Source organism: Mustela erminea, chromosome 1 (genome assembly GCF_009829155.1).
Source record: "Mustela erminea isolate mMusErm1 chromosome 1, mMusErm1.Pri, whole genome shotgun sequence".
In the NCBI taxonomy this organism is placed as follows: domain Eukaryota; kingdom Metazoa; phylum Chordata; class Mammalia; order Carnivora; family Mustelidae; genus Mustela; species Mustela erminea.
This window is the reverse complement of record NC_045614.1, coordinates 160,531,003-160,558,759: the sequence shown is the minus strand read 5'-3', so window position 1 is coordinate 160,558,759 and position 27,757 is coordinate 160,531,003. Positions and strand designations below refer to the sequence as shown.

Genomic DNA, 27,757 nt, shown 5'->3' with positions numbered 1-27,757 from the left:
CCCCAGGTGTTGAATTTAAGTGTTGAATCACTAAATCCTAAATCACTAAGTCCTACACCTGAAACCAATATTATAGTGTATGCCAACTAGCTGGAATTTAAATAAAAATTTGGAAAAAAAAAACACTATAGGCTAATATCCCTGATGAACATGGATATAAAAAATCCTCAACTAAATATTAGCCAACTGAATTCAACAATACACTAATAAGATATTCCTCAAGAGTAATTAGGATTTATTTTAGGGATGCAGGGTTGGTTCTATATTCACAAATCAATCCACATAATTCACCACATTGACAAAGTAAAGGATGAAAATCATATGATCATTTCAATAAGTACAGAAAACATTTGACAAAATCCATTATCCACTCATGATAAAAAACTCTCAACACAGTGGGTGTAGAGGGAACCTTATCATAATAAAGGCATGTATGGAAAAACCCATGGCCATCATCATACTCAACAGTTCAAAAGAGAGAGAGAGAGAGCTTTTCCTCTAAGATAAGGAACAAGAGAGAGCGGTCTAGTCTCAGCTTTCATTCAGCATAGTACTGGAAGTCCTAACCAGAACAATCATACAAGGAAAATATATCCAAATTGATATGAAAAGAGCAAACCTGTCACAATTTGCAGATGATAGGATAGTATACATAGAAAATCTTCAAAACTCTATCCAAAAAAAACCTATCAGAATAAATGAATTTAGTAAATTCACAGGGTATGCAAAATTAATATAGAGAATTTGTTCCATTTCTATACACGAATTTTAAAATATCAGAAAGAGAAATTAAGAAAACATGAGGATATAGACAAAAGGAATTATCATGGACTGTTTGTGAGACCACAAGTTGATGCAACCACCATAGAAAACAGATTGGAGGTTTCTCAAAAAATTAAAAATGAAAATACCTTGCAATTCAGTAATTCCATTACTGGATATTTATCCAAATAAAACACTGATTCAAAAAGATATATGCACCCCTGTGTTTACTGCAGCATTATTTACCAAAATATAAATATATATATTTATATTTTGTATATGTGTGTGTGTGTATGTATATATATATGACACTTCAGCAACTGAAGTGTCCATCCATAGATGATGGGTTAAGAAGATGTGGCATATATATAATATTACTCAGCCATAAAAAAGAATGAGATCTTGCCATTTCCAACAACAAATGAGATCTTGCCATTTCCAAAGACCATTTCTTGGTCTTGGATGGACCAAGAAGGTATCATGCCAAATGAAATAAGTCAGAAAAACAAAGACAAACATGACAATATTTCACTTCTATGTGGAATCTAAAAATAAAATGTACAAACAAAGAAACAAAAAGCAAAATTAGACCCATAAGCACAGAAAACAAACTATAGTTACCAGATCAGAGAGGGATTGGGGAACAGGTAAAATGGGTAAAGGGTACTGGCAGGTACAGGCTTCCAGTTATGGAATGTATAAAGCTATCAGGGTGAAAGGTAACGCATAAGAAATATAGTCAATGGTATTGTAAGAGCATTGTATGGGGACAAATGGTAGCTACACTTATGAGTACTGCATAATGTGTAGAGTTGTCAAATGTACTATGTTGTACACCTGAAATTAACATTGTCTATCAACCATACTTCAATTAAAAAATAAAGTTTGAACAGTTAGTGTATTAGACCCAGCAATTCCACTCCTAGGTATCTATTCCAGAAAAATGAAAACATATGTCCACACAAAAATTACACTAATGTTAACAGCAACATTATTCATAATGATGAAAAAATGGAAATAACCTAAATGTATTTCAACTGATGAACTGATAAATATGATATGGATTGTTTGGTCATAGAAAGAAATGAAGTACTGATACATGCTACAACATGGATGAAATTAAAGTCTATGAAGCAAAAAAAGCTGTCCACAAAGGCCACAGAATCCATGTATATAAGATGTCCTGAACAGACAAATTAGAGACAAACAAATGGTTGCTTAGGGTTAAGGAGAACCTGGAGGGCTCAGTCAGTTAAGTATCCAACTATTGATTTTGGCTCAGGTTGTGGTCTAACTGTCATGAGATCAAGCCCCCCATCAGGGTCCACACTGTGCATCGAGCCTGTTTAAGATTCTCTCTCCCTCTTCCTTTGCTCCTCTCCCTCCTAACCCCACTCATGCTCATTCTTTAAAAAAAAAAAAAAAAAAAAGTGGTTACTTAGGGCTAAGAATGGGAGTTTGGGTAAATGAAGAGTGACTGCTAATGAGTGGCATTTTGGGGGCGGTAATGATTTTAGAAGATAGTGGTAATGGTTGCACACCACAGAATATACAGGAAAATGAATCGAATTAGACATTAAATAAATGAATTATATGATATGAAAATTATGTCTCCATACAAATAAGAAAAAAGAAAGAAAAAATCCTGTAAGGTCCATAATCCTATCACCTAGAGAAAACCACTGTCGCATTTTATTGATACTGTCCCAAATTATACTGTTGCCCTATGTGCTTTTTCATTAATAATATATTATAAACATCTTTCCCTGTCAATAAACCCACCTCAACATAAAACAAAATAGAGAGAGAGACTAAGTCCAGGCCAGGGTGAACATCTACATGAGAACACTCCAGAAAGATTGGGAAAGGTGACTATTTTCTCTAATATGCAGAAACAAACACACAGAGCCACGGAAAATGAAGAAGAAGAAAAATACATTCTAAATGAAAGAACAAGATAAAATTCCAGAAAAAGACCTTAATGAAATGAAGATAAGTGATTTACCTGATAAAGAGTTTAATATAATGTTCATAGAGATGCTCACCAAGGTCAGGAAAACAATGTATGAAGAAAGTGAGTATTTCAGCAGAGATAGAAAACATAAGAAAGCACCAAATAAAAAAGACATAAGTGAAGAATATGATAATTGAATGGATATGTTAAAAAATAGGGTTCAACACTAAGCTAGATCAAACAGAAGAAAGGATTGATAAACTCAAAAACAGGTCAGTAGAATTCGTCCAATCAGAAGAGCAAAAGAAAAGGGAATTAGAAAGAGTGAACATAGCTTAAGGGACTTCAAATATATCAACAAGCAAATTAATATTCACATTACAGGGGTCCCAAATGAAGAAACGTGGTCAGAAGTCTTATTCAAATAATGGCTGAAAAATTCTTTAACCTGGGGAAAGAAATAGACATCCAGATCCAGGATGCCCAGAAAGTTTAAAACAAATCTGAAAAGACCCACACCAAGCCACAGTGTAATAAATTGTCCAACATTAAAGACAAAGAGATCTTTAAAACAGCAAGAGAAATACAGCTTGATATATATCTATTATAGATATATATCAAGAGAAATACAACTTGATATATATCTAGATTTCTAAATATCTATCTAGATATATATGTAAGAGAAATAAGAATATCAGAAGATTTTTTTTTTTTTTAGCAGAAACTTTGCAGGCCAGCAAAGAGTGGCATAATAAATTCAAGTGCTAAAAGAAAAAGTCTGCCAACCCAAAATAACCTACCCAGAAAAGCTGTCCTTCAGCATTGGTGAAATAAGGTTTTCCAGACCAAAAAAAAGCTGAAGGAGTTCGTTACCATTAGCCCAGCCTTTCAAGAAATGCTGAAATCACTTCTTCAAGCTGAAGTGGAAGGACACTAACTAGTAATAGGAAAACATATATAAGTATAAATTTCATCAATAAAGACAAATATATAGTTAAATTCGGAATACTCTAATATTAATGGTAGTGGGTAAATCATTTATAAATTTAGCATAAAGGCCAAAAGGCAAAAGTATTAAAAATAACCGCAATGATTTTTAATAGATATATAAGGTAAAAAGATGTAAATTGTGACATCAAAAACAAAGTGTTGGAGGAGTTAAAGATACAGCTTTAGCATGTGTTTAAAGTTATTACCAGGTTAAAATAGACTGATATATTTTATGTAAGTCTCATAGTAACCACAAAGCAAAAACCTATAATAGATACAAAAAAACAAAGAGAAAGAATCCAAACATACAACAAAACTAGGTTATCCAGACCAAAAAGAAAAAAAAAATCAATAAGGAAATCTTGAACTTAAATAACAAATTAGAACAGTTGGACTTAACAAATACTTATAGACATTCCATAATAGTAGCAGGATATACATTTTTAAATGCACATGGAACATTCTTCAGGATAAAGCACATTAGGCTACAAAACAAGTCTTAAGTAACTTAAAAAGCTTGAAATTATATCAAGTATCTTTTCTAACTTCAAAGGTATAAAACTAGAAATCAATTACAAGAAGGAAACTGTAAAAAAAAAAGAAGGAAACTGTAAAATTCATAAATATCTGGAGATTAAAAAACATACTTTGAATAATGAATAAAGGAAAAAATCAAAACTGAAATAAAAAATACCTTGAAACAAGTAAAAAAGAAATGCAACATACCTAAAACTTATAGGATGCAAGAGAGCAGTTTTAATAGGAAAGTTTATAGTGATAAATGCTTATATCAGGAAACAAAAAAAAAAAATCTTGAACCAACTTAACCTTATACCTCAATGAACTAGGGAAAAAAAGCAAAAAGCACAAAGCACAACTTAGTGGAAGGAAGGAAATAACAAAAATCAAAGTAGGAATAAAGGAAATTGATACTTAAAAGACAATAGAAAAGATCAATGAAAGTAAGACATGGGAATTTTTTTTTTTTAAATAAAAACAAAATTGATAAACTTTTAACTAGACTCATAAAGAAAATAGAGAGGACTGGGTGCCTGAGTGGCTCAGTTGGTTAAGCATCTCCCTTCAGCTCAGGTCATAATCCCAGGGTCCTAGGATTGAGTCCCACATGGGGCTCCCTGCTCAGTAAAGGAGCCTCTTCTCCCTCTGTCTCTGTTCCTTCTCCCTGCTCATGCTCTCTCTCTCTATCTCTCTCTCTCACTCTCAAATAAATAAAAACTTATTTTTTAAAAAAAGAAAGAAAATGAAAGGATTCAAATAAAGTCAGAAATCAAGGAGGAGATACTACAACTGAAACACAAATCATCCTAAGAGACTACTATGAATAATTATATGCCACCAAATTGGACTACCTAGAAGAAATGAGTAAGTTCCTAAAAATGTACAACCTATGAAGTCCAAATCATGAAGAAATAGAACACATCAAATTACTAGTAAGGAGATTGAATCAGTAATCAAAAACCTCCCAATAAACAAAAGTCTAGGATCAGATTGTTTCACTGGTGAGTTATATCAAATATTTAAAGAATTAATACAAATTCTGCTCAAACTCTTCCAAAAATAACAGAAGAGGGAAAATTTACAGATTGTTTTATGAGGCCAGCATTAACCTGATACCAAAATCAGACAAGAATACTACAAAAGAAGAAAAAAAAACTCTAGCAATTTTTTAAAAGGAGAATACACCATGATCAAGTGAAATTTATCCTAGGACTCCTGATTTAACAATAACTGTGACCCACAATATTAAAAAATAAAATATAAAAACCATACGGTCATCTCAATATGCATATAAAAATCATTTGATAAAAAAGTACCTATCCTTCTCGAAAAAAAACTATTATTTTTTTTAATAAACTAAGAACTTAAGGGAATTTCATCAACCTAATAAAGTGCTTCTAAAGGTCTGATGTCACATTTGATAATGAAAGACTGAATGCTTCTCCTCAGATTAGCAATAAGATATGGATGTTCACTCTCTCCTAGACAGTACAATGAGTCAAGAAAGAGAAGACAGATTGGAAAGGAAGAATCTTCTTTCTCACGTGAAACATGACCATATTCATAAAAAAGAAAAATGTTCTACTTGAGCTAGTAAGTGAGCTTAGCAAGATCACTGGAATAAGGGGTGTCTGGGTGGCTCAGCCTGGTTGTGTCTGCTTTCAGCTCAAGGGATGATCCCAGGATCCTAGGATCAAGCTGCACACTCAGCAAGGAGCCTGCTTCTTTCTCACATTTTCCTTGCTTGTGCACACACACACAAACTCTCTCTCTCTCTCTCAAATAAATAAAATATTTTTTTAAAAGATCACCATGTTAAAGATAAATATAATAAAATCAGTGGAAAGAGTTCCCACTTCTAAGAAGAGGGAATAGACTTATATATTCCTATCTTCCCTGATAAATGCAAATAAAACCCCTAAACATTATATATAAAACATGAGAAGATTCTGAAATGTAAAAAGAAGACCACAAACCACAAAGAACCTTGGGACCCAAGGAAGTATATGACGGTAAAATCTCTAGACTTTCTTATTGCCTCATATATCTCACATGTGGATCTAAAGAAAATGGCCACTATAAATACAAAAGATTTAGACAAAAAAAAGCCCAACTAAATCTTGCTCTTTCTATTCTTGATCTTAGTAAGACAGAAAACTTTTAAGATAATAAATGTTCTATTCTAGTCATACTGCATGCACACACGTGACCCAACCTCCACCCAGCCAGTATAGGTCAAGTGGGGAATCTATACTTTTATCACCAGCAGACTTTAACAAGGTGACACAACCCTTATAGGGATGGTGTTAAAGGAGGTGAGTCCTGGTGACCATAACCTCATCTCCAGGGTGTGATAACAAGCCTCCCTATCACAGTTGCAGTAGAGACACCATAGGGAACCTGGACTTCTACCATTACCCAGTAGTAACAAGGCGATCCACCACTCCTTGTTGAGGTGGTGTCTGAGGAAGCCTAGTGGAACATGAAGACTTTTTAACCATCCTCCACAATATCAGTAGAAGACAACTAGAGAGCAAAGTTATTAGAGACAGCCCTAGTAGGGATCTAGAACTCCAACTGCTGACCAGCAAGTGCCCCTTCCTTCCTCAGGTGTCAACTGTGGAAAAAATGGGTAACCTGGACTTCTATACCCACGAGATGGCATTCCTCCTTATCCTGCTCAAGTCAGAAAAAGCCAGCTAAAACTGAATATATATATAGAAGATTCAGAGTCTCATAATACTCCAATGTCCAGATTTCAATAAAAAATCATTTGTCATACCAAGAATCAGGATGACCTCAACTTGAATAAGAAAAGAATGATTACCAGTTTCCAAATCCAAGATGATAGAGATGTTAGAATAATATGATAATTTTAAAGCAGCCATTTATAGAGTGCTTCAACAATTAGAAAGGTGCTTAAAACAAATGGAAAAATAGAGTTCAGAAAGAAATGGAAAATACAAAAAAGAACCAAATGGAAATTTTAGAGCTGTAAAGTACAGTAACCAAAAGAACACTTAATGGATGGGCTCAACACCAGAATGGAGGAAAAAGAGAAAAGAAAAATTAATTTGAAGATAGAACAATAGAAATTATCCAATCTGAATAACAAAAAAGACACTACAAACAAACTATATATTTATATATATATATATATATTTTTTTATATATATATTTCTTAATCCCACACAGAGCCTCAGAGATCTCACATTTGTGTCACTGGAATCCAAAAGGAAAGGTAAAAGAGGACAGGGCTTCAAAAAAGCTATAAGAAATAATAGCTGGAAACATCCCAAATTTCAGCAAGAGATATACATACTGACTCAAGAAGTTTTATAAATCCCAAAAAGGATAAATTCAAAGATGTACCAAGATACATTATAGTCAAACTTCTGAAAACTAAGGAGAAAAAAATATATTGAAAGCATCAAGACAAAAATAACACTTTATATATAGGGGAGGGAAGCAATTTGAACAGCAGAAGATTGATCATAAGAAACTATGGAGCCCAGCAGAAAGAAGCACAATACTTTTCACATGTGGAAAAGGAAAAATGTTGGCATAGAATTTTATGTCTAGCAAGAATATCCTTCCAGAATAAAGGAGAGATCAAGTCATTCTTAGATGAAGGAAAGCTAAGAATTTGTCACCAGCATACCAACCCTAAAAGAATGGCTGAAGGAAGTTTTCTAAGCAGAAATGAAATGATAGAAGAAGGAACTTTGGAACATTAAGAAGGAAGAGATTAAAATTTTAATAGTAAAAATATTGGCAAATACATTTTACTTCTATGGTCTAAGTTATGTTTTGATGATTAAAAAAACTACAACCCTGTCTGTTATAGTTCTAAAATATGTCTAGAGAAAATATTAATACAATTATACTATATACAATGGAAACAAGAGGATGTGGGGGGTGTAAAGGGACTTGAGAGCAGGTAAGTTTTTTACATTTCATTCAAGCTGATAAAATGTCAACACCAGTAGACTGTGTAAGTTGTGTATACATAATGTAATAATATCCAGGGAAAATGCTTAAAAAATGCTGTACAGAGTTATACTCTCAAAACCATTATAATCATGTTGGAACTCTTAAATATTTAAGTAAACCACAGGAAATTATGGAAAAATAAAATAAAAACCCACAGAGAACATTCTCTTTGATGGCCGAGTAATATTCCATTTTATATATATACCACATCTTCTTTATTCATTTGTCTGTGGACTGACATCTGGTCTCTTTCCATATTTTGCAACAATGCTGAAAGGAACTAGAGGGTATTATACCAAGCAAAATAAGTCAGAGAAAGAAAAATACCATATATGATTTCACTCATGTGGAATTTAAGAAACAAAACAGATGAATATAGGGAAAGGGAAGGAAAAATAAAGTAAGATGGAAATTGAGAAGGAAGAAAACCATAAGAGACGCTGAACTCCTGGAAACTAACTGAGGGTTGCTGGAGGGAAGGTTGTTGGAGGGAAGGGATAATTGGGGAAAGGCCCTAAGGAGAGCACATGAAGAAATGTACACTGGGTCTTATATGTAACTGTTGAATCAATAAATTATACCTCTGAAACTATAAAAAATATGGAGAACAGAAGACAAAATAAAAAATAGCAGATATAAGCCTAAAATATCAATAATTACTTGTGTACACATATAAATAAATCCATGTGTAAATTACATAAGTATAAATGGTTTAAATCTAAAAACTGAAGAACTGAGATTAATAGAGTGGATTAAAAAACATAACCCTAGGGGCGCCTGGGTGGCTCAGTGGGTTAAAGCCTCTGCCTTTCGCTCAGGTCATGATCCCAGGGTCCTGGGATTGAGCCCCGCATCGGGCTCTCTGCTCGGCGGGGAACCTGCTTCCTCCTCTCTCTCTGCCTGCCTCTCTGCCTACTTGTGATCTCTGTCTGTCAAATAAATAAATAAAATCTTTAAAAAAAATAATATAACCCTACTATATACTGGTAATAAAATACAAATTTCAAACAATAATATAGGCAGGTTAAAGTAAAAGAATGAAAACCAATATATCATTTGAATACTGAATTCTTTCTACTTAAGATCAGGAGCAAGTTGTAGATGTCCTATTGTATTTCAACATTATACTAGAAATACTAGCCAGCCTGACAAGAAAATAAGAGAAATAAAAGGCAAACAAATGGGACAAAAAGTTAAACTATCCCTATTTACAGATGATAAGATTGTCTACACAGAAAATTCTAAGGAACCTACCAAAAAACTCAGAATAAAACAGTTCAGCAAGGCCACAGGATAACAGATAAACATACAAAGAAATCAATTGTAATTCTATACTAACAATAAACATGAACACATAAGATACCAAATTAAAAGCCCAATATCATTTACATTGCCAAAAAAGTGAAATATTTATGTCTGGTTCGAACAAAATAGGTGTAGGACTTTTACACTAAGAACAAAACACTGATGAAAGAAATCAAAGAAGATCTAAATAAATGGAGAATCATACCATGTCCACAGATTAGAGGCTCAACATAATAAATATGTCAAGATTTTATTCATAAATACAGACAAAAGTATTCTAAAATTTAGATAAAAAGGCAAGGCAACTGGAATGGTTAAACAATTTAGGGATAAAGAAAATATAATGAGAGAAGCAATTTCAAGATCTATTACACAGCTACGGTAATCAAGGCGGTATGCTTTCAGCAAAGGAACAGACACAAAGATCAGTGGAGCAGAACATGAACTTAGAATAGACACACACAAAATGCCCAGATGATTTTTGACAAAGGTGAAAATTGAAAGCCAATTGCAAAAAAGGAGAGAGAGCCTTTTCAATAAATGTGCTGGAGCAATTGAAAATCCACAGGCAAAAAAACAAAAACAGGGGCACCTGGGTGGCTCAGTGGGTTAAACCTCTGCCTTCGACTCGGGTCATGATCTCAGGGTCCTGGGATCGGGCCCCGCATCGGGCTCTCTGCTCAGCAGGGAGCCTGCTTCCTCCTCTCTCTCTCTCTGCCTACTTGTGATCTCTGTCTGTCAAATAAATAAATAAAATCTTTAAAAAAAAAAAAAACACAGGAAAAAAAAACCTAACTCTCACACCTTATACAAAAGTTAACACCAAATGGATAATAGACTTAAATGTAAAAGGTAAAACTGTAAAACTTTTAGGAAAAAAATAGGAGAAAATCATTGGGGAATAGGGCTAGGCAGAGGTTCTTAGACTTGACAGCAAAAATAAGATTGATAGAAGGAAAAATTTATAAATTGGGTTTAACAAAATTAAAACCTTTCACTCTGCAAAAGACCCTATTAAGGGAATGAAAAGACAAGCTACAGCCTGGGAGAAAATATTTGAAAACCACATAACCAACAAAGAACTAGTATCTAAAACATATAAAGAACTCTCAGAACTTAATGGTAAAATAACAATCTTATTTGAACATGGGAAAAAGACGTGAAGAGACACTTCACCAAGCTTATGTAGGTGGCAAATAAAACAAGCAAAAATGGGCTTTTAAATAAAAGTACCTCATACCACAGTTTTTAAAAGCCAACTTTAAATGATGAGAGACCTAAAGGTGAAAGCCAACACTGTAAGATGATAGAACATTACGAAAAATAACCTGATGTTAGAATAGATAGGAATTTCTTATCCTTAAAAATCACTAAGTCTATTCACAAAATGGAATTCCTGGGCCCAAAACCCTAAGTATCACGGAAGTTCCACCAAGGTATCACTACTTTAAAAGATCCAGATGATCTGTCTTCAATACTCCATCTCTGTTTCAGTTTCAAAGATACTTTGAAACGCACATTAAAATGAAAAGTTTAGGTAAAGAAAGAAAAGGAAGGGAAAAGGAAAGGGAAGGGGAAGAAAGGAAGGAAGGGAGGGAAGAAAGAAAGAAGCAAACAAAAATGCACTCACAGTTCCTCCCATTCTTTTTTTCGTTGCTGAATCTTCAGTTGGGCCCTTTCAGCTTTTAATATAAGTTTCCTTGTTTTCTCAATTTGATTTTCCACCATAATTTCACTCAGGGTTTTAGGCCGAAATTTCTTCCCTTTCTCTATAATTGATTCTTCTGGCACACTAATGTTCCCACCTGTACAGAGAGTCAACATTTTTTTTTTCCAATCTTCTTGAAACATCAAAATGAAAGTCTCAAATTTTTTTAAACCTGCCATATTCTAAAAAACAGAATGTAATGAATCTATAAATCACAATTTTCTAACAACTACCATGAATTAAACCCCATAATAAGTATTTTAGAATAATAAAATAAAGAAATCTAAGTCACAGTATTTGCTCTAAAGGATCTTATTGAAAAGTTGGCAAGACGAGACATATCAAATAATTTAAAAACAAGACAAATAATGAGACGCCACTGACAGACAAACCGAGAAGTTGGGCGGGAATACTTGCGATATGGTGGGAGAAGGGAAAAACAAGCAGGTCCTATCTGACATATCTAATTTGGGGTGGCATGTACTGACTGCAGTGGTCTGTGGCCATTTGAAAAACTGGTCAGAAACACACAATCAAACCTATGATTTAAGAATTACACATCTACTGAGGCAATTTCTTACTTTATGTTCAAGCTACAAGAGAGATAAACTTTAGATATATATTCTGGAAAAAAGTTAAATAAATATGGGATGGTCATATAATTATAACTCATAATTTCAACTTTCATATTTCAAATATATGGGAATATGGAAAAGCAGGAGTTTAATGTGGCTTGGGTCATTTTATAAGAAAAGTAAAATTCAACCTGAAATCTCTAAGAACGTGTAGAATTCAGAGAGGAGAGGAATGAATTGGTCACTCCAGGAGAAGCCTGGGTATAAAAGTATCAGGCGTAGTTAGGGAACAGAGAGCAAGACAATAGGTTAAAAATACCAGCAGAACAGTATGAAAATGCACCATTAATAGGAAACAGAATAGGGATATATTCTGGAAAAGATTAAATACCAGAAAAATGATTTCAGAATTTATCTGAAAGGAGCCATTAAAGTTTTCTCAATGAAGAGGATAAAGCAACATTAATGTCAGTATTGTATAATGGGCACTAACTGTGCTGTCCTTTATTTTTGATTGGGCTCTCTGAGTCATTCCCAGAATTCTTGCCTTCCTCCTAGTCATCTGCAGTCACCCTGTTGCAGTAACAAGAGCAGGTTGCAGCAATTAAGAGGTACTCTTTTCACACCTGAATTCTCAGCTCATCATTCTGTTTAAAGTATATGCTCTTAGAAAATAGATTGAAATGTCATCTCCTATCCCCACATCCTGGGGTAGGGTCCAAGAATCAGCAAAGAAACACTGCCTAGAAAATAGCAACTAGAGAAAGCCTAGATTTAAGAATAGGTAGATGTTGGAAGTAAGAAATTAGCAGCATCAAGTACTCTAACCCACTCAGTCACATATCCAGGGTGGGTTTTCCTTAGCAATCTGCATTAAAGAGCTGGTGTGGAACATTTGCTGGAGGAACATGGCCTCCCATTCTGAGCTATACCACACACCCCTATCACTCTTGATTATTATTCCAAAGGAATAAAAAAAGGGAGACAGCAGATGAAGCTCAAGCCATCAAAAAGGGTTCAAAGGTTCTGCCTACAAAAAGACAAATTCAGTTTTGAAAACTTAATAAGTAAGGATTTAAAAGCCTTCGTGTTATTTAGGATACCTGTATCTTTCTGGCTATCTTTCCTTCCAGCTCCTTCTTTTTCCAACCTCTCCAGTTTGCTTGTTCTTCTGTCTGACAGACTTGTTCGCTTGGACTTGGAATACTTAGAGGGCTTCACAAGCCTATAGGAGGATATCTTGTGATCACTTTGTATGGCATGAACCACAATAGTATCACTTTCCAATGACTCACGAAATCTGAAAAAATATAACAAGTATTTGCAATAGTCACCATCTAAATCAATTATACCATTTTAATAGTTCTGCATGATTAATAAAATAAGACCACAATGCACTATGCTTATAAATATTATATTGTACTAGATCCAAAATTTGACAATGCATTAACCAAGACGATGTGACAGAAATTGCATAGGACTCAGTTAAAGAGCAAGTAGAGTTTTCTTTCTAATGGAAACATTTAACAAACTATTATTAATCAGTATGATGCCACTGTTTTGCTAATGTATAGAAAAATGAAAAACTTTCAGGTAGACTGTAATTTAATGGTAAGTGGGTCATATCAAATTCTGACAAAAAGTATTCTACCTATCTATTATGTCATATGAGATATCTCGTGTGTGTGTGTGTGTGTGTGTGTGTGTGTGTGTGTGTGTGATATGTTACCCTTTTGCCTCTACAAAAAATATTAAACTCAGGAATTTATATTATTAGTTCACTTTTCTTTTATAGCCCACAGGAATTTGTTCTTTATCAATTAATGGTTAATTGTTTTTGGGGGGGGGACTCGTTCATAATTATTCCCCATTCTTTAATTTTAGAATTTAACTTACTTGTGTATATAGCAATTATTCCTAGTTTATCTGCCTTTCTTGACAGACAGAGATAACAAGTAGACAGAAAGGCAGGCAGAGAGAGAGAGAGAGAGGGAAGCAGGCTCCCTGCCAAGCAGAGAGCCCGATGCGGGACTCGATCCCAGGACCCCGAGATCATGACCTGAGCCGAAGGCAGCGGCTGAACCCACTGAGCCACCCAGGTGCCCCGCATAGTATCTTTCTCATCACTATAAAACTTATTCTTTTTATCTCCTACCTGCTGGAGTTTCACTCTAAATTTTACTCTTCCCATAAAACACAGAAAACATGAAGGAAAATATGGATAGTTTTGGTCCCATCAAAATTTAAAGCTTCTGCATAGTTAGAAAAAATGTGAGCAAAATTTAAGGCAAATGGTAGAGTACAAGAAAGCATTTCCAATATGTATAATTAAAAAGTGCTTACAGAAATAATAAATAAAACTAAGGGAGGGGCGCCTGGGTGGCTCAGTGGGTTAAGCCGCTGCCTTCGGCTCAGGTCATGATCTCAGGGTCCTGGGATCGAGTCCCGCATCGGGCTCTCTGCTCAGCAGGGAGCCTGCTTCCCTTCCTCTCTCTCTCTCTGTCTGCCTCTCCGTCTACTTGTGATTTCTCTCTGTCAAATAAATAAATAAAATCTTAAAAAAAAAATTAAAAAAAAAAAAAAACTAAGGGAGAAAATAGAACTCAAGGGAAAAATGAAAAAGGAATCTTTCTCAGAAGATTAAATATAAATGAACTATAAATGTACAAAAAGAAATACTCCGAGGAGTAATTCTCAGCAGAATATCAATGAACTACAAACATATGAAAAGAAGTGGTTAACTTCACCAATAATCAGAAAAAAAAATATTCTTTAAGCAAGAGTTATCTCATTTGGTTTATTAGGATGGTGGAGATGAAAACACTGGTAGTATCCAGTGTTACCCAGTGGTACAACTTTATTCTCTCCCCCATTCCAATCAGATAGTGAGGCAACTTATTTCCTTCCATATGTTTAATGAAGACACAAAACTGAGAACAGTACATCCTAGACAGGGCGGGAAAGCAGAGAATTAAGGAAGCATGTACTTGAAGGCAAAAAGATTGGGAAAGAGATTCCACCTGACAAGGGGGTTATGCACAAATTGAGTCCTAGAGTTGTGGGTACATATTCCCTGCTTCTGACAGCTTCTGGGGTGATATAAGATCTGAAAAATAATGACCACATGTGTGTTTGATCCTGGGAACAGAGGCTCCTGACCTTACCAAAAACTACCCGCTCCAGCATAGTACAAGAACCATAGACTCAAACAAATGAAAGCAAAAGGCAGGCTGGGACAATGAGCCTCACCAATTTAAGATTCATATTTGCCATATATATATATATATTTCACAAATATAGTATGAATATTTGATAAAACCAAAAATAGGATATATTATGTTGAAGGTTCTTCCTGAAAACTTCTTAGCTACTTTCATCTCTTGGCAGTCATCTAGATATAAATTCCAAGATTCAAACACTCAGGTATTAATATGAAGTAACAAGTGCCATGAATCACAGAGCAGAGTACCAGAGAGGAAACTGCTGTATAGGAAAAGATCTCTAAAAATCCTCTTCCAGGCTTCACATGATTATTCATCACTGTATGCATGTGATGAGTCCACCTGAAGCTGGGGAAAGAATCACCAAAAGAGAACAGGCAGAATAATCCCCAGGCCTCACACAGGTTGGAATAGCTTGTATTCTCACAAGCCCCATGATACATAGAACATAGGATACAGTATTCAAAAGGATTTTATCTTAGCAGTGAGGAAAAATAAGCTCTAGACTAAAGGCTGCCTAGACTTAATCTGCCTAACACAGATTAAAAACAAGACTCAAAAACTAAGATTATTTCCACAAAACTTAACTGAATCCCAAAATAAGACTCAAGAATATTTAAAAGTGACAAAAAATACCCAGCACCCACAATGTGACATTCATGTCTGACATCCAGTCAAAATTTTTCAGGAAAGCAAAGAAGCAGAAAAATATAACCCAAAATAAAGAAAAAATTTTCAACTAACAGAAATAGGCCCATAAAACACAAATGATAAAACTAGCAGACAAGCGCATTAAAGCAGTTATTATATTTTATATTTTCAGAAAATAGAGAAAAGCATGAGCACATTAAAGTGAACAAAATCCTTATTTATGACACTAGGAAATCAATAAATAATGATTAATAAATTCATATAAATACATTGTTTAGTTATAACCATTAGAAGAGATTAAAAGTGGATTCTCTTTAAGATCTATCATATTTATGGATTAAATACTCAATATTTATTTTTAAAATCTATTATACCAAAGTTGATCTACAGAGTCAGTATAATTCCAGTCAAAATCTTAGCAGGTATTTTGATGAAAATTGACAAGTTACAAAGGACCTATGTAATACTGAAGATGAAGAACAAAGAGGATTTACAATATCAGATGTTAAGACCAATTAAAAACAGTGTTATACTAGCACAAAGACAGGCCAATGGAATAGTATGAAGAGTTTGGAAACAAATATATATAAATATATAGTATATTTACATGTATATAAAATATTTATATATACATATACATATATATGTATAAATATTAAAATATAAAATATTTTATATACATATATATGTATATAACATATATATTATGTATATAACAATAATACATATACACAAACATACATATGTACATAAACATATATACATACATATGTAAATATATAGTTACTTCATTTATGACAAAACCATCACTATAATCTAATGAGTCAAGGATGGTCTTTTCAACAAATGATACTGTCAATTGAATATCCATTGAGAAACAAATGACATCTCCATCTTACACCACCCCCAAAAAATCAATACAGATAATGACCCCTGCTTTTGCTCACTTACTCTCTGTCAAATAAATAAAATATTTTTTTTAAAAATAGCTTTTGAACAAAACATAGAAGAACTATTTCATGCACTGAGAATAGGCACAGATTCCTTAACTACAACATAAAAGCATGAACTATAATAGAAAAATATTGATATTTTAACTTTAATAAAGTTAAAAACTTCTACTCAAAAAAAGACACCATCAAGAGAATGAAAACAAAGCCACAGATTAGAGCAAGATATTTTACATGAATACAAACACACACACGCATCATATATATACATGTATCACAAATAGATCTTTCATATTTCTACAAAAAATTCCTATCTAGAGGAGAGGCAAGATGGGAGAGGAGTAGGAGACTTAAATTTTGGTCCCAGGAATTCAGCTAGATAGTTATCAAACCATTCCGAACACCACAAACTCAACAGGAGATCAAAGAAAAGAATAGCAGCAATTCTAGGAAAAGAAAAGCGACCACTTTCTGGAAGGTAGGACTTGCAGAGAAGTGAATCTGAGATGATATACGGGAAGATAGACTGCAGTGGGAGGGGCCGGCTCCCTGCAAGCTGTAGAGCAGTGGAGCACAAAATTGGAACTTTGAGAAATCTGCTCCACTGAGGGACATTGATCCAGAAGCTAAGTGGGGGTGGAGCCCTCGTGGGAACAGTGTGGTCTCAGGTCCCTCAGGGTCACAGAAAGATGGGGGGTGGGGCAGGGAGGGTGCCTAAGTGCATCAGAGTCCCAGGTATCGGGGAGGGGAGAACAGCTGCAGAGATGGAGCTGAGGAATGGGCTCTCAGCTTGGGGTTACCTTAAGCCATGAGCCAAGACACAGTCAGGCCACTACTCTTACGGCAGAGACCCAACAAGTGGCAGATCCATAGAGACTCACCTTCTTCCTCAGGGAGGGATGGCGTGGGAGTGTACGCAGGAATCTACTGGGTTTGGAGACTCTGAACAGAGCTGGATGCCAGAGATAGAAATGACTGGTCACAGACCGGTGAGTATGGAGTACAGCCAGAGACCAGGGAGACAGGAGGGATTGACTGCTTTTCTCTGAGGGTGCACTGAAGAGGCCAAGCTCTCAGCTCCTATGGGAGGAGATTGTGAGGCCGCCATTTTCATTCCCGTCCTCCAAAGCTATATGGAAAGCGTTCAGGGAACAAAATCACCTGAAAGTGAACCTGAGCAGATAATTTAGCCTGGCCCCTGGCAAGGGCGGTATAATTCTGCCTGGGGCAAAGACATTTGAGAATCACTGCAACGGGCCCCTCTCCCAGAAGACCGGCAAGAACATCCAGCCAAGAAGAACTTCACAAATCAATGAGAATCATGGGACTCCAGAGATGGGGAATGTAGCATGTAGAATTCATGGTTTTTTCCCATGATTCTTTGGTCTTTCAAAGTTAAACTTTTTAAATTTTATTTTTTCCTTATTCTATTTTTAAAATTTTTCCTCTTTCCCATTTTAACCTTCTTAACTATTTTATCTTATCCATACCTTTTTAAAAATCTTTTTAAATTTTTTATTGTTATTGTCACATTCTATCCCTTCATTGTATTTAATCTTATTTTTTGTATACATATAAGTTTTTCTATCCTTAAAATTTTTGGATACAATTTCATCTAACAGATCAAAATGTACCCTAAATCTAGTGTAAGGCTTTGTTCTAGTCTCCAGCCTGATCAGATTCTCTCCTCTTTTCTATTTTTTCTTTTTGTCTTTTTTCAACCAACTTCTTATCAATTCCTTTTATAGAATCTTTTTTAAATTTTCTCCTTTAGAGTCATATTCCATCCCTTTATCATGTTTACTCTTATTTTTGTGTGTACGTGTGTGTGTGTGTGTGTGTGTGTATTCTTCTTGCTTTAAAATTTGGGGAGGCAGTTTCTTCTAACACACCAAAATATACCTAAATCAAGTGTGTAGCTCTGTTATAATCATATATATACATATATATGTATGTATATATATTTATGGTATATATAGTAATTTTATATATGAATATTTATATATAATTCTTTATATTGTACTATATATTATATATATATTTTTATATGTATATTATATGTAAATAAAAATATTATATATATATATATATTTTTTTCCTTTCTTCTTTCTTCCTCCCCTGGTTTTGGGTCTTTTCTGATTTGGTTAGTGTCTATTTTTCTGGGATCATTGCTATCTTTTAGCAATTTGTCCTTTCATTCATCTAACTCTTATCTGGATAAAATGACAAGGTGGAAAAACTTACCTCAACAAAAAGAACAAGAGGCAGTACTAACAGCTAAGGACTTAATCAATACAGACATTAGTAAGATGTCAGAATCAGAGTTCAGAATGAAGACTATCAAGATGTTAGCTGGGCTTAAAAAAAGCATAGAAGATACTAGAGAATCCATTTCTGGAGAAATAAAAGCCCTTTCTGGAGAAATTAAAGATCTAAAATCTAAACAAGTTGAAATCAAAAAAGCTATTAATGACATGCAATCAGAAATGGAGGCTCTTACTGATAGGATAAATGAGGCAGAAGAGAGAATTATGATATAGAAGACCAAATGATGGAGAATAAGGAAGCTAAGAAAAAGAGAGATAAACAACTACTGGACCATGAGGGGAGAATTTGAGAGATAAATGATACCATAAGATGAAACAATATTGGAATAATTGGGATCCCAGAAGAAGAAAGAGAAAGAAGGGCAGAAGGTATATTGGAGCAAATTATAGCAGAGAATTTCCCTAATTTGGGGAAGGGAACAAGCATCAAAATCCAGGAGGCACAGAGATACCCCCTCAAAATCAATAAAATAGGTAAACATCCCATCATCTAATTGTAAGCTTAGAAATCTCAGTGACAAAGAGAAAATCCTGAAAGCAGCTCTGAACAAGAGGTCTGTAACATAGAACAGCAGAAATATTAGATTGGCAATAGACCTATCCACAAAGACCTGGAAGGCCAGGAAGGATTGGCACAATATATTTAGAGCACTAAATGAGAAAAATATGCAGCCAAGAATACTATACCCAGCTAGGCTGTCATTGAAAATAGAAGGAGAAATAAAAACCTTCCAAGACAAACAAAAACTGAAAGAATTTGCAAACACCAAACCAGCCCTACAGGAAATTTTTAAAGGGGTCCTCTAAACAAAGAGAAAGCTTAAAAGTAACAGACCAGAAAGAATCAGAGACAATATACAGTCACAATCACCTTACAGACAATACAATGGCACTAAATTCATACCTTTCAATCATTACTCTGAATGTAAATGTGCAAAATGACCCAATCAAAAGACACAGGGTGTCAGAATGGATAAAAATACAAGACCCATCGATATGCTGTCAATTGAATGAAGAAATAAATGAATGAAGAAAATCATTTTAGACCCCAAAACACCTCCAGATTTAAAGTGAAGAAGTGGTAAACAATTTACCATGCTAATGGACATCAAAAGAAACTGGGGTGGCAATCCTTATATCAGACAAATTAGATTTTAAGCCAAAGACTATAATAAGAGATGAGGAAGGACACTATGTCATAGTTAAAGGGTCTATCCAACAAGATCTAACAATTTTAAATATCTCTGCCCCTAACCTAGGAGCAGCCAATTATATAAGCCAATTAATAACAAAATCAAAGAAACACATTGACAATAATACAATAGTAGGGAACTTTACCACCCCCCAACCATCACTGAAATGGACAGATCATCCAAGCCAAAGATCAACAAGGAAATAAAGGCTTTAAATGACACAATGGACCAGATGGACATCACAGATATATTCAGAACATTTCATCCAAAAACAACAAAATACACATTCTTCTCTGGTGCACATGGAACATTCTCCAGAATAGATCACATCCTGGGTCAAAAATCAGGTCTCAACTGGTACCAAAAGATTGGGATCTTTCCCTACATATTTTCAGACCACAGTGTTCTGAAACTAGAACTGAATCATAAGAGGAAAGTTGGAAAGAACTCAAATATATGGAGGTTAAAGAGCATCCTACTACAGAATGAATGGGTCAACCAGGAAATTAAAGAAGAATTGAAAAAAATCATGGAAACAAAGGAAAACGAAAACACAACTGTTTTGGGGACACAGCAAAGGCGGTGCTGAGAGGAACATATATAGGAATACATGCCTACCTCAAGAAACAAGAAAGGTCTCAAATACACAATGTAATCCTACACCTAAAGGAGCTGGGGAAAAAACAGCAAAGAAAGCCTAAACCCCACAGGAGAACAGAAATAATAAAGATCAAGGCAGAAACCAATGAAATAGAAACCAAAAGAACAGTAGAACACATCAGTGAAAGTAGGAGCTGGTTCTTTGAAAGAATTAATAAGATTGATAAACCCCTGGCCAGACTTATCAAAATAAAAGAGAAAGGACCCAAATTAATAAAATCATGAATGAAAGAGGAGAGATCACAACCAACACCAAAGAAATACAAACAATTATAAAGAACACATTGTGAGCAGCTATACACCAGCAAACTTAACAGTCTGGAAGAAATGGATGCATTCCTAGAGACATATAAACTACCAAAACTGGACTAGGAAGAAAAAAAAAAAAACCTGAACATATGCATAACCAGTAAGGAAATTGAAGCAGTCATAAAAAATCCCCCAACAAACAAGAAGCCCAGTTCCAGATCGTTTCCCAGGGGAATTCTACCAAACATTTAAAGAAGTATTAGTACCTATTCTCCTGAAACTGTTTCAAAAAATATAAATAGAAGGAAAACTTCCAAATTCATTTGATGAGGCCAGCATTACCTTGATCCCAAAATCAAAGACCCATCAAAGAGAACGACCGACCAATATACCTGATGAACACAGATGCAAAAATTCTCAACAAAATACTAGCCAATAGGACCCAACAGTACATTAAAAAGATTATTCACCACAACCAAGTGGGATTTATTCCTGGACTGCAAGATTGGTTCAACATCTGCAAATCAATGTGATACAGTACATTAATAAAAGAAAGAACAAGAACCATATGATACTCTCAATAAGATGCTGAAAAAGCATTTGACAAAGTACTGCATCCTTTCTTGATCAAAACTCTTCACAGTGTAGGGATAGAGGGCACATACCTCAATATCATCAGAGCCATCTATGAAAAACCCACAGCGAATATCATTCTCAATGAGTAAAACCTGAGAGCATTTCCTCTAAAGTCAGGAAAAGGGCAGAGCTGTCTGCTATCACCACTGCTATTCAATAGTACTAGAAAACCTAGCCTCAGCAATCAGATAACAAAAAGAAATAAAACACCTCCAAATCATCAAAGAAGAAGTCAAAGTCTCACTCTTTGCCAATGACATGATACTTTATGTGGAAAAACCAGAAGACTCCACTCCAAAACTGCTAGAACTCATACAGGAATTCAGTAAAGTGTCAGAATAGAAAATCAGTGCACAGAAATCAGTTGCATTTCCACACACCAACAGCAAGAGAGAAGAAAGAGAAATTAAGGAGTCGATCCCATTTACAATTGCACCAGAACCATAGGATACCTAGGAATAAACCTAACCAAAGAGGCAAAGAATATGTACTCAGAAAACTATAAAATACTCATGAAAGAAATGGAGGAAGACATAAAGAAATGGAAAAACATTCCATGCTCATGGACTGGAAGAAGAAATATTGTGAAAATGACTATGTTACCTAGAGCAATCTACACTTTTAATGCAATCCCTATCAAAATACCATCAACATTTTTCAAAGAAATGGAGCAAATAATCCTAAAATTTATATGGAACCAGAAAAGACCCCAAATAGCCAGAGGAATGTTGGAAAAGAAAACCAAAGTTGGCAGCATCACAATTCCAGAGTTCAAGCTCTATTACAAAGTTGTCATCACCAAGAAAGTATGGTACTGGCACAAAAACAGATACATAGACCAATGGAACAGAATAGAGAGCCCAGAAATGGACCCTCAACTCTTACGGCTAACTAATCTTCAACAAAGCAGGAAAGAATGTTCAATGGAAAACAGATAGTGTCTTCAACAAATGGTGTTGGGAAAATTGGACAGCCACATGCAGAAGAATGAAACTGGACCATTTCCTTACACCACACACAAAAATAGACTCCAAATGGATGAAAGGCCTCAATGTGAGATAGGAATCCATCAAATCCTTGAGGAGAACACAGGCAGCAACCTCTTCGACCTCAGCTACAACAACTTCATCATCATCAAAGAAATATCATCAGAGGCAAGAGAAGCAAGGGCAAAAATGAACTATTGGGACTTCATCAAGATCAAAAGCTTTTGCACAGCAAAGCACACAGTCAACAAAACCAAAAGACAACTGACAGAATGGGAAAAGATATCTGCAAATGACATATCAGATAAAGAGCTAGTATCCAAAATCTATAAAGAACTTAGCAAATTCAACACCCAAAGAACAAAAAACCCAATCAAGAAATGGGCAGAAAAATTAGCAAGACAGGAAACAACGTGTGTTGGAGAGGATGTGGAGAAAGGGGAACCCTCTTACACTGCTGGTGGGAATGCAAGTTGGTGCAGCCACTTTGGAGAACAGGGTGGAGATTTCTCAAGAAATTAAAAGTAGAGCATCCCTATGACCACGCAATTGCATTACTGGGTATTTACCACAAAGATACAGATATAGTGAAAATAAGGGCCATCTGTACCCCAATGTTTATAGCAGCAATGGCCACGGTCGCCAAACTGTGGAAAGAACCAAGATGCCCTTCAACGGACGAATGGATAAGGAAGATGTGGTCCATATATGGAGTATATATGCCTCCATCAGAAAGGATGAATACCCAAGTTTTGTAGCAACATGGATGGGACTGGAAGAGACTATGCTGAGTGAAATAAGTCAAGCAGAGAGAGTCAATTATCATATGGTTTCTCTTATTTGTGGAGCATAACAAATAACATGGAGGACATGGGAAAATGGAGAGGAGAAGGAAGTTGAGGGAAATTGGAAGGGGAGGTGAACCATGAGAGACTATGGACTCTGAAAAACAACCTGAGGGTTTGAAGTGGCAGCGGGGTGGGAGGTTGGGGTACCAGGTGGTGGGTATTAGAGAGGGCACGGATTGCATGGAGCACTGGGTATGGTGAAAAAATAATGAATACTGTTACACTGAAAAGAAATTAAAAAAAAAAAAGAAATGGGCAGAAGACATGAACAGACATTTCTGAAAAGAAGACATCCAAATGGCCAACAGACACATGAAAAATTGTTCAACCTCTCTGGACATCAGGGAATTGCAAATCAAAACCACAATGAGATACCACCTCACACCAGTCAGAATGGCTAAAATTAACCAGTCAGGAAATGACAGGTGTTGGCTTGGATGCAGAGAAAGGTGAACTCTCCTACACTGTTGGTGACAGTGTAAGCTGGTACAGCTACTCTGGAAAACAGTATGGAGGTTCCTCAAAAAGTTGAGAATAGAGCTATCCTACAACCCAGCAGTTGCACTCTTTGGTGTTTACCCTAAAGATACAAACATAGTGATCCAAAGGGGCACATGCACCTGAGTGTTTATAGCTGAAATGTCTACAATAGCCAAACCGTGGAAAGAACCTAGATGTCCATCAACAGATGAATGGATAAAGAAGAGGTGGTATACATATACAATGGAATACTATGCAGCCATCAAAATGAATGCAATCTTGCCATTTACAACAACATAGATAGAACTAGAGGGTATTATGCTTAGCAAAATAAGTCAGTCAGAGAAAGACAATTATCATATGATCTCTCTGATATGAGGAATTTGAGAATAGGTCAGGGATTCATAGGGGGAATGGAGGGAAAAATGAAACAAGATGGGACCAGGGAGGGAGACAAACCATAAGAGATTCTTAATCTCAGGAAACAAACTGAGGACTCCTGGGCCAGAGGGGAGGGATGGGGTGGCTGGTTTGTGGACATTGAGAAGGGTATGTGCTATGGTGAGTGCTGTGAATTGTGTAAGACTGATGATTCACAGACCTATACCCCTAAGGAAATAATACATTATATGTTAATTTTAAAAAGAATAAATGAATGAAAAAAGAAGAGGAGGAGGAGGAGAAAAGATTCCTATCTAGAAGATATTCCTATCTAGAATTCCTATCTAGAGGATATGAATAATTCTTACAACCCATTTTTTAAAACAAACAAAAAACTTGAACCCCTAGAAAAGAGAATACACAAATAACAAATAAATACAAGAAAATTATCTAAAATCACCACTCATCAGTGAAATACCAACTTAAATCACACTGAGATACTACTATAGAATGGCTAAAATTCAAAGAAATGACAATATCAAATTACAAGCATGAGTGCTATGGGTCGAATTTTATCCACCCAGAAAGAGATTTTGAAATCTCCCAGTATCTCAAAGTGTGACCTTACATGGAAATAGGGTCTTGACAGAGTAATCAAGGTAAAATGAGATTAAAACAGTCCCAATCCAACATTACTGGTGTGTTTATAAAAAATGGGAACTTGGACATGCTCAGAGAGAAGATTATGTGAAAAAACACAGAGAGACCACCACTTGAAGGTAGAAGATTTAGAATAATTCATCTATGGAAGGAAAACTAAAGATTGCTGGCAAAACACTAGAAGCTCAGAGAGGCATAGAGCAGATTCTCCCTCCCAGGTCTCTGAGGAAACTATTAAATAGCATTTTTCATGGAATTCGAGCAAGAAATCCTAAAACTTATAGGAAACCACAAAGACATTTGTTGAGAAAAAAACAACAGAGCTGGATGTAGAACAATCCCAGATTTTATGATATGGTACAAAACTATGGTAATTAAAACAATATGGTCCTGGCATAAAAGTAAACACATAGATCAACAGAACAGAATGGTAAGCCGAGAAATAAATCCATGCTTATATGGCCAATTAATCTACAACAAAGGAAACAAGAATACACATGGGAAAGACAGTCTGTTCAACAAATGGTGCTGGGAAAACTGGACAGCTACATGTAAAAGAATGAAAATGAAACTTTTTTTTAACATCATACACAAAAATAAACTCGAAATGGATTACGGACCTAAATGTGAGACCTAAAACCATAAAACTCCTGAAAGAAAATATAGGCAGTAATCTCTTGGATATCCACCATTAACAACATATATGTGGATAAGTCTCTTCAGGCAAGGGAAACGAAAGTAAAAGTAAATTGTTCAGACTACACCAAAATAAAAAGCTTTTGCACAGCGAAGGAAACCATCAACAAAACATAAAGGCAACCCAATGAATGAGATCTGCACATAATATATCCATGGAGTTAACATCCAAAATATATAAGGAACTTATACAACACCAAAAAACCCCCAAACAATTCAATTTTTAAATGGGCAAAGGATAGAAGACCTGGCTCACTCAGTTGGTAAAGCATGTGACTTGTTCTCAGGGTCATCAGTTCAAGACCTAAATTGGGCATAGAGCTTACACAAAAAAAATTTTTTTAAATGGACAGAGGACCTGAACAGACATTTTCTCAAAGAAGACATACAGATGGCCAATAGACACATGAAAAGATGCTCAACATCACTAATCACCAGGGAAATACAAGTCAAAACCACAATGAAATATCACCCCACATCTGTCAGAATGGCTAGCATCAAAATAAATAACAAGTGTTGGTGAGGATGTGGGAGGAAAAAAGGATATTCATACCCTGTTCGTGGGAATGTAAATTGGTGCAACTACTGTGGAAAACAGTATGGAGGTTCATCAAAAAATGAACAATAGAAATACCATACAACCCAGTAATTCCAATACTGGCTATTTATCCAAAGAAAACAAAAACACTAATTTGAAGATCTATGCACCCCAATGCTTATTACTGTATTATTTACAATAGCCAAGCTATGGAAGCAACCAAACTTTCAATTACAAAATAAATAAGTCATGGAGATGAATAGTACAGCACAGAGAATATAGTCAATAACATGGTAATAGTGTATGGTGACTATACTTATTGTGGTGAGTACTAAGTAATGCACAGAATTGTTGAATCAATAGGTTGTACACCTGAAACTAATACATCATATGTCAATTATACTTCAATATAAATAAATAAAAATATATCTTGCCTCAAAAAAAAGTCACAAACACAAAAAAACCCACCCCAACTCAACCAATACTTTGATTTTGTACTTCGAGCCTCCAGAAGCTTTGTCTGTTATTTTAAGCCAATCATGTATTTTACTTTGTTATGGAAGCCCTGGGAAGCTAATACAATGGGGATCAATTGGAATTCTCATATGCTGATGGTCATGATATAAATCGGTTGAACCATTTTTGGAAAACTGTTTGGCAGTGTCTAGTAAACTCAAACATGCATACAATCTATGACCCAGCATTTCCACTCCTGATTATAAAGCAAACAAATAAGTTCTTATGCCCACCAAAAAACATGCACAAGAATGATTATAGCAGCACTACTATAGCCAAAAAATAGAAACAACTGAAATATCTATCAACTATTACTTTTACTATGCTAAGTAAAAGAAGCCAAATATAAAAAAGTTCATACTACAACACTCAATTTGTATGATGAAGTTCACGGACAAAATTGTGATAAACATTCATCTCTGGAGAGTTGATACTTACTGGAAGGGGGCCACAAGGAAACTTTTTGGAGTGCTATATATGTTCTTAATCTGGGTAGTGGTGATATATAATTATAAAAATTTATCAAGTTGTTCAGTTAAAATTTATGCACTTTACTGAATGTAAATGACATCTCAAAAAGACAAAAAAAAAAAAAAAAAGACAATTTCCTCATGGGGAGTCCTATTGGTAGATGAGAGAGATTGTACAGAAAGTTGTCTTTCATTATAAGTCTTTTGATTCTAGCTTATTTTTTATTTTTTAAAGATGTACATGCTCAAGTGTGCCTGGGTAGCTCGGTCGTTTAGTGTCTGCGTTCAGCCAGGTCATGATTCCAGAGCCCTGGGATCGAGCCCCCATCATTGGCTCCCAGCTCAGCAGGAAGACTGCTTCTCCCTCTCCCACTCCCCTTGCTTGTGTTCCCTCTCTCACCGTCTCTCTCTCTCTCTCTGTGTCAAAAAAATAAATAAAATATTTTTTAGAAAAAGATGTACCTGCTCATGTGTTAACTAGATATAAAA

The 27,757-nt window shown here is 35.2% G+C and overlaps 1 protein-coding gene across 6 annotated transcripts in view; it reads right to left on the bottom strand.

Annotated features, from left to right (window-relative positions):
* The window catches only part of CFAP44 (cilia and flagella associated protein 44), a 157,066-nt gene that overhangs the window by 59,477 nt on the left and 69,832 nt on the right, over positions 1–27,757 (bottom strand). For all 6 annotated transcript variants that reach the window (XR_004286991.1, XR_004287006.1, XM_032348695.1 and 3 more), the window contains 2 exons: positions 12,910–13,106; positions 11,154–11,328 (listed from right to left, as the gene is read on the bottom strand). Coding sequence is in view for 4 of the 6 variants with exons in the window: in XM_032348695.1 (XP_032204586.1) it covers positions 11,154–11,328; positions 12,910–13,106 (372 nt within the window). In the remaining 2 variants the exon portion in view is untranslated. The remainder of the gene's footprint in view (positions 1–11,153; positions 11,329–12,909; positions 13,107–27,757) is intronic.